Here is a 17,209-nt window from a genome sequence, read left to right on the forward strand (position 1 = left end):
TCTGTACTCTTGCTAAGGAAGTATATCAAGCTTAATATTTATAGTGACAACTAAGCCTGTACTAATAAAACAGAGAAGTGTGTATGTAAATAACTAAGGCACTGCAGTGTCCTTCGCTACTTTACGTACATAGGTAACGGTCACTCATCCTAAAATGAAAAGGATATAGGGAGAATATACAGGTCTCTTTATATTTACCTATGTCTTGTGCTCACATGGTCATACACCTGCACTCACCATGTGGTTTTTCACCCAGCACTCACAAATATCATTGTATAAGAGCCCAGAACTAGCATAAGAGGAGATGATGAATTTCACTGTAAACTGACATTAAACAAGATAACCGGATGATGTTTAAAATACCTTATTGAAAAGAAAAAAAAAAAAAAAAAAAAACTTCCAAAAGATATGAGTTTGTTTTGTAATTTATTAAATACCAGAAGAGACATTTTAATCGATTTGATGATTAATAGCAATGAATGTAAAGGTTGGTTTGTGATTTACATACATGAGGGTGAGAGTCTGACAACATCTGGTCATAGGACATACCTGGGACATGGGCCACGTGCTGCTCCTCATCGGAGGCTGTGCAGTACATTAAGGAAGATCTTTGATTTATGACATTTGTCCTGACAAACATGCCAGACACAGGAGGAAGATGTACACGTCTAATCATATGTAAACGGACCAGCCACCAGAAATGAACATGGTCATGCTAGACATTTCTTCCGGCTTAATTCACAACTTACAGTCATTCTATGTCACACTTTCCCTGATTTCACATCACACATCCTACCCATATTCAGTATATTGTACTTTTGTTATGTATTACTGCAGATAAGTACTACAGCCATTTTCATGTTTAAGTCACAGTAACAAAACAATGTACATCCAATATATAGACTTGGTATATTTGATCAGATAATGTTTGATTACATTTTCTAAGCTCAAGTTAACATGTTCTTGTACAGGGAAGGTTTTTCATGGAACGTTGCCAACTTATTCACTGTTTTAGTAACGGAAACAAACAAAATAAACATTGTTTTAAATTTTTAAACTAATATCTCCCAACTAACTCTGGGATGGGGCGCACACACACACACACACACACACACACACAGTAGGAATATGGGGGGGGGGGGGGGGGACACACACAGGACACCAGACAGTCGGAATATGGGACACACACAAGTAGGAATATGGGACGGACACACACACACACAGTAGGAATATGGGACGGACACACACACACACACACACAGTAGGAATATGGGACACACACACACACAGTAGGAATATGGGACACACACACACACACACAGTAGGAATATGGGGGGGGGGGGGGGGGGGGACACACACAGGACACCAGACAGTCGGAATATGGGACACACACACACAGTAGGAATATGGGACGGACACACACACACACACAGTAGGAATATGGGACGGACACACACACACACAGTAGGAATATGGGACGGACACACACACACACACAGTAGGAATATGGGACGGACACACACACACACACAGTAGGAATATGGGACGGACACACACACACACACAGTAGGAATATGGGACGGACACACACACACACACAGTAGGAATATGGGACGGACACACACACACACACAGTAGGAATATGGGACGGACACACACACACACACAGTAGGAATATGGGACGGACACACACAGTAGGAATATGGGACGGACACACACAGTATGAATATGGGACGGACACACACACACAGTATGAATATGGGACGGACACACACACACAGTATGAATATGGGACGGACACACACACACAGTATGAATATGGGACGGACACACACACACAGTAGGAATATGGGACGGACACACACACACAGTAGGAATATGGGACGGACACACACACACACAGTAGGAATATGGGACGGACACACACACACACAGTAGGAATATGGGACGGACACACACACACACAGTAGGAATATGGGACGGACACACACACACAGTAGGCATATGGGACGGACACACACACACACAGTAGGCATATGGGACGGACACACACAGTAGGAATATGGGACGGACACACACACACACACACAGTAGGAATATGGGACGGACACACACACACACACACAGTAGGAATATGGGACGGACACACACACAGTAGGAATATGGGACACACACACACACAGTAGGAATATGGGACACACACACACACACACACAGTAGGAATATGGGGGGGGGGGGGGGGGGGGGGGACACACACAGGACACCAGACAGTCGGAATATGGGACACACACACACAGTAGGAATATGGGACGGACACACACACACACACAGTAGGAATATGGGACGGACACACACACACACACACAGTAGGAATATGGGACACACACACACACACACACAGTAGGAATATGGGACGGACACACACACACACACACAGTAGGAATATGGGACGGACACACACACACACACACAGTAGGAATATGGGACGGACACACACAGTAGGAATATGGGACGGACACACACAGTAGGAATATGGGACGGACACACACAGTATGAATATGGGACGGACACACACAGTATGAATATGGGACGGACACACACAGTATGAATATGGGACGGACACACACACACAGTATGAATATGGGACGGACACACACACACAGTAGGAATATGGGACGGACACACACACACAGTAGGAATATGGGACGGACACACACACACAGTAGGAATATGGGACGGACACACACACACAGTAGGAATATGGGACGGACACACACACACACAGTAGGAATATGGGACGGACACACACACACACACAGTAGGCATATGGGACGGACACACACACACACAGTAGGCATATGGGACGGACACACACACACACACAGTAGGCATATGGGACGGACACACACACACACAGTAGGCATATGGGACGGGGACACACACACACAGTAGGCATATGGGACGGGGACACACACACACAGTAGGAATATGGGACGGACACACACACACACACACAGTAGGAATATGGGACGGACACACACACAGTAGGAATATGGGACGGACACACACACAGTAGGAATATGGGACGGACACACACACAGTAGGAATATGGGACGGACACACACACAGTAGGAATATGGGACGGACACACACACAGTAGGAATATGGGACGGACACACACACAGTAGGAATATGGGACGGACACACACACAGTAGGAATATGGGACGGACACACACACAGTAGGAATATGGGACGGACACACACACAGTAGGAATATGGGACGGACACACACACAGTAGGAATATGGGACGGACACACACACAGTAGGAATATGGGACGGACACACACACAGTAGGAATATGGGACGGACACACACACAGTAGGAATATGGGACGGACACACACACAGTAGGAATATGGGACGGACACACACACAGTAGGAATATGGGACGGACACACACACAGTAGGAATATGGGACGGACACACACACAGTAGGAATATGGGACGGACACTCACACAGTAGGAATATGGGACGGACACACACAGTAGGAATATGGGACGGACACACACACACACACACAGTAGGAATATGGGACGGACACACACAGTAGGAATATGGGACGGACACACACACAGTAGGAATATGGGACGGACACACACACAGTAGGAATATGGGACGGACACACACACACAGTAGGAATATGGGACGGACACACACACACACACAGTAGGAATATGGGACGGACACACACACACAGTAGGAATATGGGACGGATACACACACAGTAGGAATATGGGACGGACACACACACACACACACAGTAGGAATATGGGACGGACACACACACACACACAGTAGGAATATGGGACAGACACACACACACACACAGTAGGAATATGGGACACACACACACACACACACACAGTAGGAATATGGGACGGACACACACACACAGTAGGAATATGGGACGGACACACACACACACACAGTAGGAATATGGGACGGACACACACACACACACACAGTAGGAATATGGGACGGACACACACACACACACACAGTAGGAATATGGGACGGACACACACACACACACAGTAGGAATATGGGACACACACACACACACACAGTAGGAATATGGGACACACACACACACAGTAGGAATATGGGACGGACACACACACACACACACAGTAGGAATATGGGACAGACACACACACACACAGTAGGAATATGGGACACACACACACACACACACACACACAGTAGGAATATGGGACAGACACACACACACACAGTAGGAATATGGGACACACACACACACAGTAGGAATATGGGACGGACACACACACACACAGTAGGAATATGGGACGGACACACACACACACAGTAGGAATATGGGACGGACACACACACACACAGTAGGAATATGGGACGGACACACACACACACAGTAGGAATATGGGACGGACACACACACACACAGTAGGAATATGGGATGGACACACACAGTAGGAATATGGGACGGACACACACAGTAGGAATATGGGACGGACACACACACACAGTAGGAATATGGGACGGACGGACACACACACACACACACACACACAGTAGGAATATGGGACGGACACACACACACAGTAGGAATATGGGACGGACACACACACACACAGTAGGAATATGGGAGACGGACGGACACACACTAGTAATATGGACATAGACATACAATATGGGTGAGCTGTCAGCTGCACCTGTCACACAATAATACGCCCTCAGCCCGGGTAAGGATACCGTCCAGACTCCAGTAAGCGGCAGTTTCTTCCCCAGCAACATCCGCCATCTTCAAACAACCGCCACCCCCGGCGGCCCCAGCAACCAGCTCCAAGCCACGCCTCCCAGACTCCTGACATGCTCATTGGTGGACGCTCCACATACCTTCCTTTCTGTTGGTTATCTCTGCTGTCACTCATTAGATGGGATATATGGACGTTAGTGACGTCACTAGTGCACCGCAATGCTTTGTGGGACTTGTAGTTTCTTTTGTCGGCAACATCAGCCGTAAATCTCCCTACAGCCGGCATATACCGAGCGGAAAGTAGTTATGGTGAGAGAACTACATCTCCCATCATGCAGCGCGTAAGGGTTGTGTGTATCCTGGTTACAGATGAGGACAGCAGTGGAGGAGGAGACGGAGTGTGAATATTGGCGGCTGCCGGGTGGGAATAATAGGGGCTGTCAGGGGTGTGGATGTAGTGAGGGGAGGCTGGCAGGTGAGGGGAGGCTGGCAGGGCTGTGGATGTAGTGAGGGGAGGCTGGCAGGGCTGTGGATGTAGTGAGGGGAGGCTGGCAGGTGTGTGGATGTAGTGAGGGGAGGCTGGCAGGTGTGTGGATGTAGTGGGGAGAGGCTGTCAGGTGTGTGGATGTAGTGAGGGGAGGCTGGCAGGTGTGTGGATGTAGTGAGGGGAGGCTGGCAGGTGTGTGGATGTAGTGAGGGGAGGCTGGCAGGTGTGTGGATGTAGTGAGGGGAGGCTGGCAGGTGTGTGGATGTAGTGAGGGGAGGCTGGCAGGGGTGTGGATGTAGTGGGGGAGGCTGGCAGGGGTGTGGATGTAGTGAGGGGAGGCTGGCAGGGCTGTGGATGTAGTGAGGGGAGGCTGGCAGGTGTGTGGATGTAGTGAGGGGAGGCTGGCAGGGGTGTGGATGTAGTGGGGGAGGCTGGCAGGGGTGTGGATGTAGTGAGGGAGGCTGGCAGGGCTGTGGATGTAGTGAGGGGAGGCTGGCAGGTGTGTGGATGTAGTGAGGGGAGGCTGGCAGGGGTGTGGATGTAGTGGGGGAGGCTGGCAGGGGTGTGGATGTAGTGGGGGAGGCTGGCAGGGGTGTGAATGTAGTGAGGGGAGGCTGGCAGGGGTGTGGATGTAGTGAGGGAGGCTGGCAGGGGTGTGGATGTAGTGAGGGAGGCTGGCAGGGCTGTGGATGTAGTGAGGGGAGGCTGGCAGGGCTGTGGATGTAGTGAGGGGAGGCTGGCAGGGCTGTGGATGTAGTGAGGGGAGGCTGGCAGGTGTGTGGATGTAGTGAGGGGAGGCTGGCAGGGGTGTGGATGTAGTGAGGGGAGGCTGGCAGGGGTGTGGATGTAGTGGGGGAGGCTGGCAGGTGTGTGGATGTAGTGAGGGGAGGCTGGCAGGGGTGTGGATGTAGTGGGGGAGGCTGGCAGGGGTGTGGATGTAGTGGGGGAGGCTGGCAGGGGTGTGGATGTAGTGAGGGGAGGCTGGCAGGGCTGTGGATGTAGTGAGGGGAGGCTGGCAGGGCTGTGGATGTAGTGAGGGGAGGCTGGCAGGGCTGTGGATGTAGTGAGGGGAGGCTGGCAGGGCTGTGGATGTAGTGGGGGAGGCTGGCAGGGGTGTGGATGTAGTGGGGGAGGCTGGCAGGGGTGTGGATGTAGTGAGGGAGGCTGGCAGGGCTGTGGAAGTAGTGAGGGGAGGCTGGCAGGGCTGTGGATGTAGTGAGGGGAGGCTGGCAGGGCTGTGGATGTAGTGAGGGGAGGCTGGCAGGGCTGTGGATGTAGTGAGGGGAGGCTGGCAGGGCTGTGGATGTAGTGGGGAAGGCTGGCAGGGCTGTGGATGTAGTGGGGGGGGGGGCTGGCAGGGGTGTGGATGTAGTGGGGAAGGCTGGCAGGGCTGTGGATGTAGTGGGGGGGGGGCTGGCAGGGGTGTGGATGTAGTGAGGGGAGGCTGGCAGGGGTGTGGATGTAGTGAGGGGAGGCTGGCAGGGGTGTGGATGTAGTGAGGGGAGGCTGGCAGGGGTGTGGATGTAGTGGGGAAGGCTGGCAGGGCTGTGGATGTAGTGGGGGGAGACTGGCAGGGGTGTGGATGTAGTGGGGAGAGGCTGGCAGGGGTGTGGATGTAGTGGGGAGAGGCTGGCAGGGGTGTGGATGTAGTGGGGAAGGCTGGCAGGGATGTGGATGTAGTGAGGTGAGGCTGGCAGGGGTGTGGATGTGGTGGGGGGAGGCTGGCAGGGCTGTGGATGTGGTGGGGGGGCTGGCAGGGGTGTGGATGTAGTGGGGGAGGCTGGCAAGGGTGTGGATGTAGTGGGGGAGGCTGGCAGGGGTGTGGATGTAGTGGGGGGGGGCTGGCAGGGGTGTGGATGTAGTGGGGGAGGCTGGCAGGTGTGTGGATGTAGGGGGGGGGGCTGGCAGGGCTGTGGATGTAGTGGGGGAGGGGGCTGGCATGGCTGTGGATGTAGTAGGGGGGGGGGCTGGCAGGGGTGTGGATGTAGAGGGGGAGGCTGGCAGGAGTGTGGATGTAGTGGGGGAGGCTGGCAGGGGTGTGGATGTAGTGGGGGAGGCTGGCAGTGCTGTGGATGTAGTGGGGGAGGCTGGCAGGGCTGTGGATGTAGTGGGGGGCTGGCAGAACTGTGGATGTAGTGGGGGGGGACTGGCAGGGCTGTGGATGTAGTTATGGGGGGCTGGCAGGGGTGTGGATGTAGTGAGGGAGGCTGGCAGGGCTGTGGATGTAGTGGGGGAGGCTGGCAGGGCTGTGGATGTAGTGGGGGGGGACTGGCAGGGCTGTGGATGTAGTGAGGGGAGACTGGCAGGGCTGTGGATGTAGTGAGGGGAGACTGGCAGGGCTGTGGATGTAGTTATGGGGGGCTGGCAGGGGTGTAGATGTAGTGGGGGAGGCTGGCAGGGCTGTGGATGTAGTGGGGGGCTGTGGATGTAGTGGGGGGGGGCTGGCAGGGCTGTGGATGTAGTGGGGGGGGCTGGCAGGGCTGTGGATGTAGTGCTGGGGGGGCTGGCAGGGCTGTGGATGTAGTGGGGGGAGGCTGGCAGGGCTGTGGGTATAGTTATGAGGGGCTGGCAGGGCTGTGGATGTAGTGGGGGGAGGCTGGCAGGGCTGTGGATGTAGTGCTGGGGAGGCTGGCAGGGCTGTGGATGTAGTGGGGGGGACTGGCAGGGCTGTGGATGTAGTGAGGGGAGGCTGGCAGGGCTGTGGGTATAGTTATGAGGGGCTGGCAGGGCTGTGGATGTAGTGGGGGGAGGCTGGCAGGGCTGTGGATGTAGTGCTGGGGAGGCTGGCAGGGCTGTGGATGTAGTGGGGGGGACTGGCAGGGCTGTGGATGTAGTGAGGGGAGGCTGGCAGGGCTGTGGGTAAAGTTATGAGGGGCTGGCAGGGCTGTGGATGTAGTGGGGGGAGGCTGGCAGGGCTGTGGATGTAGTGCTGGGGAGGCTGGCAGGGCTGTGGATGTAGTGCTGGGGGGGCTGGCAGGGCTGTAGTTGTAGTGGGGGGAGGCTGGCAGGGTTGTGGATGTAGTGCTGGGGGGATGGCAGGGCTGTGGATGTAGTGGGGAGAGGCTGGCAGGGCTGTGGATGTAGTGGGGGAGGCTGGCAGGGCTGTGGATGTAGTGGGGAGAGGCTGGCAGGGCTGTGGATGTAGTGGGGGAGGCTGACAGGGCTGTGGATGTAGTGCTGGGGGGGATGGCAGGGCTGTGGATGTAGTGGGGAGAGGCTGGCAGGGCTGTGGATGTAGTGGGGAGAGGCTGGCAGGGCTGTGGATGTAGTGGGGGAGGCTGGCAGGGCTGTGGATGTAGTTGGGGGGGGCTGGCAGGGCTGTGGATGTAGTGGGGAGAGGCTGGCAGGGCTGTGGATGTAGTGGGGGAGGCTGGCAGGGCTGTGGATGTAGTTGGGGGGGCTGGCAGGGCTGTGGATGTAGTGGGGGGGGGCTGTCAGGGCTGTGGATTAGTGGGGGGGGGGGCTGTCAGGGCTGTGGATGTAGTGGGGGGTGGGACTGGCAGGGGTGTGGATGTGCTGGGCTAGGTGATGGGTGGGTGATTAGAGTTACTATAAAATATCATCATCATCATTGTTTATATATAAGGGGTCATATAATCCACAGCGCCATTTTTTTCATCTGTTAATCCTGATGTTTGACCCAGTTACACTGGGAGGGATCTATAAGCTGTTTTCTGAATGGATATTATTTAATAAATCTAAAACTTTATCATTTTTCTCTAAATTAATATTCTACTACATTATATCTGTCATAAACTGCAAAGTATTGTGATCTGCCAACAAATATTAAATTAGCACAAAGCACTAAATACTGGGTGTAAGCGGGGTGTGACCACATTGTACAATCAGAAAGACGCTATTACTGCTTTTCAGTCTGTACTTTGTAGTAAAGCTATCTTCTGTGTTCTAAACAGGGAATGTTAGTGTGACATATTGCAATACATGACCAACCCGTCCTACACTGAACATGAATATAAACTTGCATTGTTAACTTGATCCTTGTTATGCTTTGGATTTCTGTGTATATATGTTGACTTCCTCAGAGCTACATCTGCTGCTGTAGATTATAATTATTATTATCTTTAACTTGTAAGGTTCGGAGCGCTCCACAGCACAGGATAGTGTGCGGTACGAAGCCACAAAACGCTGAATAATTCTGGTCCATAATTTACATGCTAAAAAAACGCCATCTGAGTATAAATTTTGAAAGGTCGTCTTTATTTTTTAGAACCCAGAAGAATTTATAAGGACATTCCTAGTTCTCTGCTGTAGTTCACTCTATGTAGCTAAAAATTGCAGACTTGTTCCAAAATAATATTTTCCATCATTAACAAACTCTACGTCCCTATCCAAACTCAACTCAAAATAAAGATGTTTAGGAATATTCATTATTTCAGTTTGCAGACATTAGGAAACGGGTGTCTGCTCACATTCTAAACAGCCTTATTTATATGTAATTTAATTTACCAAAAATCTGTTTTTCACATTGAAGTAGTTTCTGATATAAGATGAACTCTTCACATTTGCGTGATTTTATTTTTTTTATTTGTGATTTTTTTCTTCTTTTTTGCATGTTCCTCATCGTTAAGAAAATATATTTCTTTCTAGCATATTAACTTTGACGCCAATTATTTATTGCACGTAACTTTGTTTGTAATACATGGCAGTGCTTGATTTCATGTGTACCCATTGTGGAGGCAGCCATTTTGTTGGTGGAAATTATATTCCTGCGAAATGCAGATTGTTAATTCACTGGGAACTATATCGAATTATCTTGAGCAATACTCTGTTTCCTGTGAATTTATAACCTGAATATGGGTTTAGCCCACAAATTGGCTGTGAGCAGGTGACGGGTATTTTAATGTGGGATCTGAGACTGTGACTGCAATGCTAATCCTGTGCTTCTCTTTAGGCCCATAGTCGTGTCTAGATGGCCGATAAGACTGAACACACAATGGCTTCTCACATAGAGAAACTCACCCTGGGCATTAGCAAGATTATAGGTGAGCAATTGGCATGCTTATGGTTTGCGTTAGTGCCGTAGTTGTGCTCTCTGTGTATAGGGCAGCACGGTGGCTCAGTGGTTAGCACTTCTGCCTCACAGCGCTGGGGTCATGAGTTCAATTCCCGACCATGGCCTTATCTGTGTGGAGTTTGTATGTTCTCCCCGTGTTTGCGTGGGTTTCCTCCGGGTGCTCTGGTTTCCTCCCACACTCCAAAAACATACTGGTAGGTTAATTGGCTGCTCTCCCTCGCTCCTCCCCCCAATGGGGCAGGGACTGATGTGAATGAGTTCTCTGTACAACGCTGCAGAATCAGTGGCGCTATATAAATAAATGGTGATGATGTTTCATTTTGCTTTAGGGTTGCAGTGATTCTTAAGAAGAAATATACATAATCTGCTTAAACATTGTTTCTTGACTTTGGCAAAACTATACATGAAAAAGCTGTTATGTAAGAACCATGATAAGAAATCATCATCATTTATTTACAGAGCGCCACCAATTCCGCAGTGATGTATATTAGTCATTTATATCCGTCCCTCCCCCATTGGAGGTTACACACACAGACTAGGGTTAATTCTGTCAACAGACAATTAAGCTACTAATATGCTTTTGGAGTGGGGAGAAAACAAACTCCATAAGCCCCTGGTCGGGAATCGAACCTGTGATCTCAGCCCTGTGAGTCAGAAATGCTAACCACTGAGCCACCATGCTGCCCATAACCAAATGTAACCTTTGGCTGATTTGTGACACTCCTGGCTTCTATTCGCCTGTACAGTGTATGTATGTGTCCCTGCCTTTCAGAGTCCTCTCCTGGTGTGACCGAAATGAAGTTTGAGGAGATCCCTCCTGCCGAGCGTCACATGATTGTATCCTGGGAGCAGGTAGGTATGACATCATATGTGTGTGACATCACACATGTCAGCAATCGCCCAGCAGAGAGGCCCAGCGATTAATGATGTTGTTCTACGGAGGTCCATACTTACATATCCCAGGGCAGGGATCCGAACCAAGGATTTATAATGGACCAGGGATGGGATTTTAACAGAGAATAATAAAAGGGACAAGTTGGACGACCGTGTAAAAGTTTGAGGGGTATATTTACTAAACTGAGGGTTTTAAAAAGTGGAGATGTTGCCTATAGCAACCAGTCAGATTCAAGTTATCATTTATTTAGTACATTCTACAAAATGACAGCTAGAATCTGATTGGTTGCTATAGGCAACATCTCCACTTTTTCAAACCCGCAGTTTAGTAAATGTACCCCTAAGATTCTTAACCTAGGAATTATGGGTAGAATTAAAAAAAAAAAAAACTTTTTGGGGGTTTGTTCCAGTAAAGGCAAAAACCAGCTTTTGTGCTCACTGCACCTCTCTTCCCCAGCCAACCTGTCTCATGACTCATTTTCAGCATACTGTACTAGAATGTATAGCAATCAGTAAGAAGAGAGGACTATACAGGGACCCTGTGTTGATATTAAAGCGTAATGCGGTCTAAAAGCATAATAATTGTGTGTAAAATTAGTATACACCACAGGGTGGCGTAAATGTCTTACAGGACTGTGTGATTCTGAGCACATTTACTGAAAGGGCAACGTTAGCAAATAGCGGTGATCTAATCTCACAGTGTGAGTACCAGGCCCGGAGAGTTCATCAATAAATCTCCATAGGATTGTTTGCATCCGCCTTTAAATGGCCTTTACACTTCAAGGATTAAATCCACTTTTTTCGGGGTTGTGGGAGAGTAAATGTTTGTTTATCATTTGATAGATACACCCTACTAGAGAGTGTATCTAGCCCTTTCCACCTGCAGCGTTTTCTTAGGTGGTCCACCTTACAGAGTCCTGTATGTCACCGTAATGACGTAACATGAGACACTACATTGAACATTCAGATGCGCACAAGCTGTTGTACTCTGTTACCAGAATCTACGAGAGGCTGACTGCTTCACTGGTGCTACAGACATGGCGTTTGGTGTGCACAGGACACACATTATCTGCCCCCCATAACCTCTGTATAGTAAGTCCTGACAAGTGGGTAATCTCTGCACGTTCAGTGCAGTCATTTTACATTTTCGGTAATTTAATGTCTTTGTAGAAGCACTGCTGCGTGTTACCCGAGGATTTGAAGAACTTTTATCTCATGACGGACGGCTTCCAAATGTCCTGGTCGGTGAAGCTGGATGGTGAGTTTATTGTATATTCTATATATATTACATCATCTCCCGACCACCAGTCTCACAGTTTATTCTGTTCTTATTACTGTGACCTGGTTAATAAGCACAAACCTCCTAGTTCTAGGGCCTGATTCATTAAGGATCTTAACTTGAGAATCTTCTTTTTTCAGTCTCCTGGACAAAACCATGTTACAATGCAAGGGGTGCAAATTAGTTTTCTGTTTTGCACATAAGTTAAATACTGACTGTTTTTTCATGTATCACACAAATACTTGATAGCTTATTTGTACACTGAAATTTAAAGTTGATATTTGTGTGCTACATGAAAAAACAGTCAGTATTTAACTTATGTGCAAAACAGAAAACTAATTTGCACCCCTTGCATTGTAACATGGTTGTGTCCAGGAGACTGAAATAAGAAGTTTCTCAAGTTAAGATCCTTAATGAATCAGACCCCTAGTTATTAAACTGGCTCCATCACCATTATTACAGTCAGCACATGTACAAATTATTTAACATTTTCCATCTCTCTTCGGTTTATTTGTTGCGTATAAGATAAAACTCTGCAACCTGTCTGTACCAGTATGTAGCACTTACCCTATGTATTAGACTCCCATCGTCCTATAGATTGTCAGCCTGCGGGCATGGCCTTCATACCTCTCTATTCTGAATTGCCCTGTTTTATCACTGTGTTCATTCCCAAATGTACAGCGCTACAGAATATGCTGGTGCTATATAACTAAATGTCGATGATGATGATCACTGTGACAGAAGAGGTGTCAAGTGAAGGGAGCCTTGTAGCCTCAAAACTGATTGAGCAACTTTAATTGATGCTTTGTTGTTTGCAAGGCGTTTGTGGGTCAGTAACTGACAGGGAGTGCTGGTACTTGTAGTGCCTGGTTTCTAGACGCTTTGGGGTATCTCCTGGTAAGTGCATAAATACATGACCCAATATCGGGACTCCCATTGATCATTATGTCAGTGACGTGGCAGATGGCGTATCATATATGGGCAGATGTGAGTAACTGAGACTTGTGCATTTTATTTAAATAGCATCATAGGCGATACAATGTAATCAATACAAAGACATATGTGTACGATATAGGCTTAAGTAGAGACAAATGCTCAATAATAAGTTAAAATTTTCCATAATAAGTTACATCCACCCTGCCATCTATATTATGGCAAACACCGTACGTGTGAAAATAAACTTCAAGTAGCGATAATAGAAAGATATGACGGTATTTACAGGAGCCTGTGCAATTACATACTCCATCTCACTCTATGAATACGCGCCTCATGGCTGCCCCAATGTGCACAAATGTTATTCTCTATGTAATCAGGATATAACAAAGGTGCTGAAATTGGCCTAGTAACAATTGTAAAGTATACCGCGAGGTCCAGTCTATTGTTCAGTTTTCATGTACAGGATCTTTTATTAGGAAAACTGTTATCCAGACAGAGCGGAAGAACAGAGCAGAAGTTGCTGCATTTCTATGACTGTCATGTACTTAGATATCATTATCACGTTACGTTGGGTACTCGGAGGAGCTCTGCTAAACAATGTAATGAGGGGATTACAATGAGCAGTGTGTGAATGGACAGGATCAGCGTGAAATGTGTTTTGCCAAATTTTAGGCATCGTGCTCCAGATTACAGGAAAAGTTTAAGAGCCAAACATTCCGAACAACAGATCCCTTACCTGTATATATTGCCCTAATCATCGTCCTCATCATCAGCTATTTATATAGCGCCACTAATTCCGCAGCGCTGTACAGAGAACTCACTCACATCAGTCCCTGCCCCATTGGAGCTTACAGTCTAAATTCCTTAACAAACACACACACACACACACACACACACACACACACACACACACACACACACACACACACACACACACACACACACACACACACACACTCCTGGCCTTTGTGATGGGTCTGTGTTTTGTGTAATCCTATTCTCAGAGTGTTTCTCTTGTGTCCCACCCAGATAATCCCATCCAGGTGGGCTCCATGCTGATCAATAGTATTTCCGATCTGATTCAGCTGAGAAGTCCCTCTACGTACGCATTACCCAGCTCCCCGACCCTCGCGCTCCTGGATGACGACTCGGATGAGGAAGGTACGAAAATCACCCACCCTTCAAAATTCATGATCCTTTTGGAATGATATAGATGTGTAAGTGTTTGTGTGGTTTCTTTGTTCTGTCTTTTCTTTCGTTGCTAATTGAGAGAAACTCTCAGATTCTTAGTACTTCTTAAAAAGAATGATTTTATTTAAAAGAACTAATTATTGAAAAAGCAAGCTCAGAATGAAGGAAATATATACGGTATTTTTTACTTATTTATGGTCATTCAACTATAAACCTCCACAACGGAGGTTTATTCTCAAGGAACGCAGTATTGTATATGTGCTTCCAACTTTATCACCCACTAGAACAATAGACTCGTTCTACTACAGAAATTTTCTCCCGATGCGATATAGTTAACAATTTATCAACGACTGAAGGTCCCAATTAGCAGCCGAGTCATGTCTACACACTATATACGTTTTAAACGATTTACCGTCAGATCTGTGCTCTTCATCTGTCATAACCATCTGCTGAAAAGATCCTGACTCTGCACACTCCATAGAGATCTATGGACACTGCCGGTCCTGAGTGCAGACACACTGCATAGAGATCTATGGACACTGCCGGTCCTGAGTGCAGACACACTGCAGGATTGGAACAACATTGTTCCATTGTTGAACGAGATTTTTAGTTCGGTTTCAAAATCAAACAAAACGATCCGATGAGCTTTGGAACGATAATCGTCCATCCTTGCAGCGTACACAATAATGTGATATCGAGCCGAACGGACGTTTTATCGTGTGATTGGTCGGATAGAAACCCTGTAGTGTGTACCCAACCTAAGACAGGGATCTTCTTGGCTCTGCTTATCTGCCCTAAATAATATCAGTAATGCTGGTCGCACGCAGGTCAGTCCTGTCTGCACACATGAGACAGATCATATACGTCATCTTCTGACCACATTTTCCAGCATTGCAAATAGCGATCTGGTTGTTGTAGATTGGATTAGTATTGGGCCGACATCACCGGTGATATTGCCCTTTAGGTTCTTCATACTGGATTTATTGTTTATCTTCTGATGTATATCTTATCTTCTATACCATCTGATCAAGAATAAGAAAACATTGTTTAATCCCTAGGTTCCCAAACTGTGCGCCGCTGCGGCTGCCAGGGGTGCCGCGGCGCCGTCACAGGGATGCCGCGGCGCCGTCACAGGGGTGCCGCGGCGCCGTCACAGGGGTGCCGCTGCGCTGTCACAGGGGTGCCGAAGACAGGAAGAAGAAGAAAAAAAAATCTTACCAATCCGTCGGCGCCCGGAACCCAGCAACCTCCTCCCTCCTCGCTTCTCACTGAATGCCGGGCCTGATGTCATCACGCCCGACATATTCAGTGAGAAGCGGCAGGAGAGTAAATGCTGGGTCCCGCGCGCCGCCGGATCGGATTGGTAAGTTTTTTTTCTTTTCTTTTTCTTTTTTTCTTTTTTTTTTTTTCTTCCTGTCTACGGCGGGATGCAGAGGGGGCACAGAGTGTGTGGATGCAGAGGGGGCACAGAGTGTGTGGATGCAGAGGGGGCACAGAGTGTGTGGATGCAGAGGGGGCACAGAGTGTGTGGATGCAGAGGGGGCACAGAGTGTGTGGATGCAGAGGGGGCACAGAGTGTGTGGATGCAGAGGGGGCACAGAGTGTGTAGATGCAGAGGGGACACAGAGTGTGTGGATGCAGAGGGGGCACAGTGTGTGTGGATGCAGAGGGGGCACAGTGTGTGTTAGCTGTAAATTATTCTTTGACAGAAATATAATTGAAAAAAATATATTTAAAAATATTCTTTTCCCTTGGATTTATGTGTATTATTTTTGCATACAACTAAATAAGTATCTCTGTCCTGACCTAAATACTTATTACTTTTTTTTTGACTACTTATAAAACGGGACTGCTCGATAATTATTTTGGAGGGGTGCCTTGAAAAAATTATGGAGACTCTAAGGGTGGCGCGAACTGCAAAAGTTTGGGAACCACTGGTTTAATCAATTCATTATTTTGAATATAATTTTTATATTATTGTTGATTGACCGCTTATGAAAGAGAGATGTGAAACGAATTTGCTTTTCCTGTCTTACTTAAAGTATCTTATTGAAGGCTGCCCGGAGCATCCGCATTTTGATTCTCGGAACATGATCTTTGAGCTGGATCCATGTAACGGACAGGGGAAAGTGTGTCTGGTTTACAAGACCTCCAAACCAGGTGGGTTAATATATGTCATTGTTTGTGTAATGCTGAATGTCACATCCGCAGAGTTCATCACCAAAGGGATGTCAGAGCGTAGCGGGTCCTAGGAGAGATGGATAGAGGGATAACGAGAGAACCAACATGTCCTTCGTATTGTTATTGAGCAAAGGTTACAGGGAGAAGGGAAATACTCACTGATCTCTTAGCAATGTTCCATTGGAAATGTCCTTCCTGAACAGCAGGGGAAATGGGGGTGGAGCCAGTGAAGTCACCGTGATGATGTCACAGCGCACTAGTGACAGGAGCAGGTTCTACCAGGGCCTCCTTGTAGGTATACATATGTGATCAGATAATATGACCACTACACCATAGAAAATAAAACACACAAATTTGCATGCAAAAATAAATAAATCTAAATGTGGTCTTAGGCCCTCATCTATTCAGC

The 17,209-nt window shown here is 48.1% G+C and overlaps 2 protein-coding genes across 8 annotated transcripts in view; one reads left to right on the top strand and one right to left on the bottom strand.

Annotated features, from left to right (window-relative positions):
* Positions 1-4,889, bottom strand: part of KIAA1328 (KIAA1328 ortholog) — a 97,768-nt gene extending 92,879 nt beyond the window's left edge. Inside the window, exons 1-2 of the mRNA XM_075186301.1 lie at positions 4,794-4,889; positions 550-585 (exon numbers count right to left, since the gene is read on the bottom strand). Coding sequence (XP_075042402.1) covers positions 550-585; positions 4,794-4,842 — 85 coding nt within the window. The 5' untranslated portion in view covers positions 4,843-4,889. The remainder of the gene's footprint in view (positions 1-549; positions 586-4,793) is intronic.
* TPGS2 (tubulin polyglutamylase complex subunit 2) overlaps positions 1-17,209 on the top strand; it is a 1,173,328-nt gene that overhangs the window by 1,134,682 nt on the left and 21,437 nt on the right. For 2 of the 7 annotated variants that reach the window (XR_012679153.1, XM_075186326.1), the window contains exons 1-6: positions 5,147-5,218; positions 10,197-10,287; positions 11,092-11,171; positions 12,384-12,471; positions 14,458-14,589; positions 16,675-16,779. Coding sequence is in view for 5 of the 7 variants with exons in the window: in XM_075186326.1 (XP_075042427.1) it covers positions 10,215-10,287; positions 11,092-11,171; positions 12,384-12,471; positions 14,458-14,589; positions 16,675-16,779 (478 nt within the window). In the remaining 2 variants the exon portion in view is untranslated. Of the gene's footprint in view, positions 1-5,006; positions 5,107-5,146; positions 5,219-8,867; positions 9,495-10,196; positions 10,288-11,091; positions 11,172-12,383; positions 12,472-14,457; positions 14,646-16,661; positions 16,780-17,209 lie in introns of those variants that run through there. The other 5 variants (XM_075186334.1, XM_075186365.1, XM_075186354.1 and 2 more) reach the window with 5 other exon arrangements.

This window comes from Mixophyes fleayi, chromosome 1, assembly GCF_038048845.1.
Source record: "Mixophyes fleayi isolate aMixFle1 chromosome 1, aMixFle1.hap1, whole genome shotgun sequence".
Taxonomy (NCBI): domain Eukaryota; kingdom Metazoa; phylum Chordata; class Amphibia; order Anura; family Limnodynastidae; genus Mixophyes; species Mixophyes fleayi.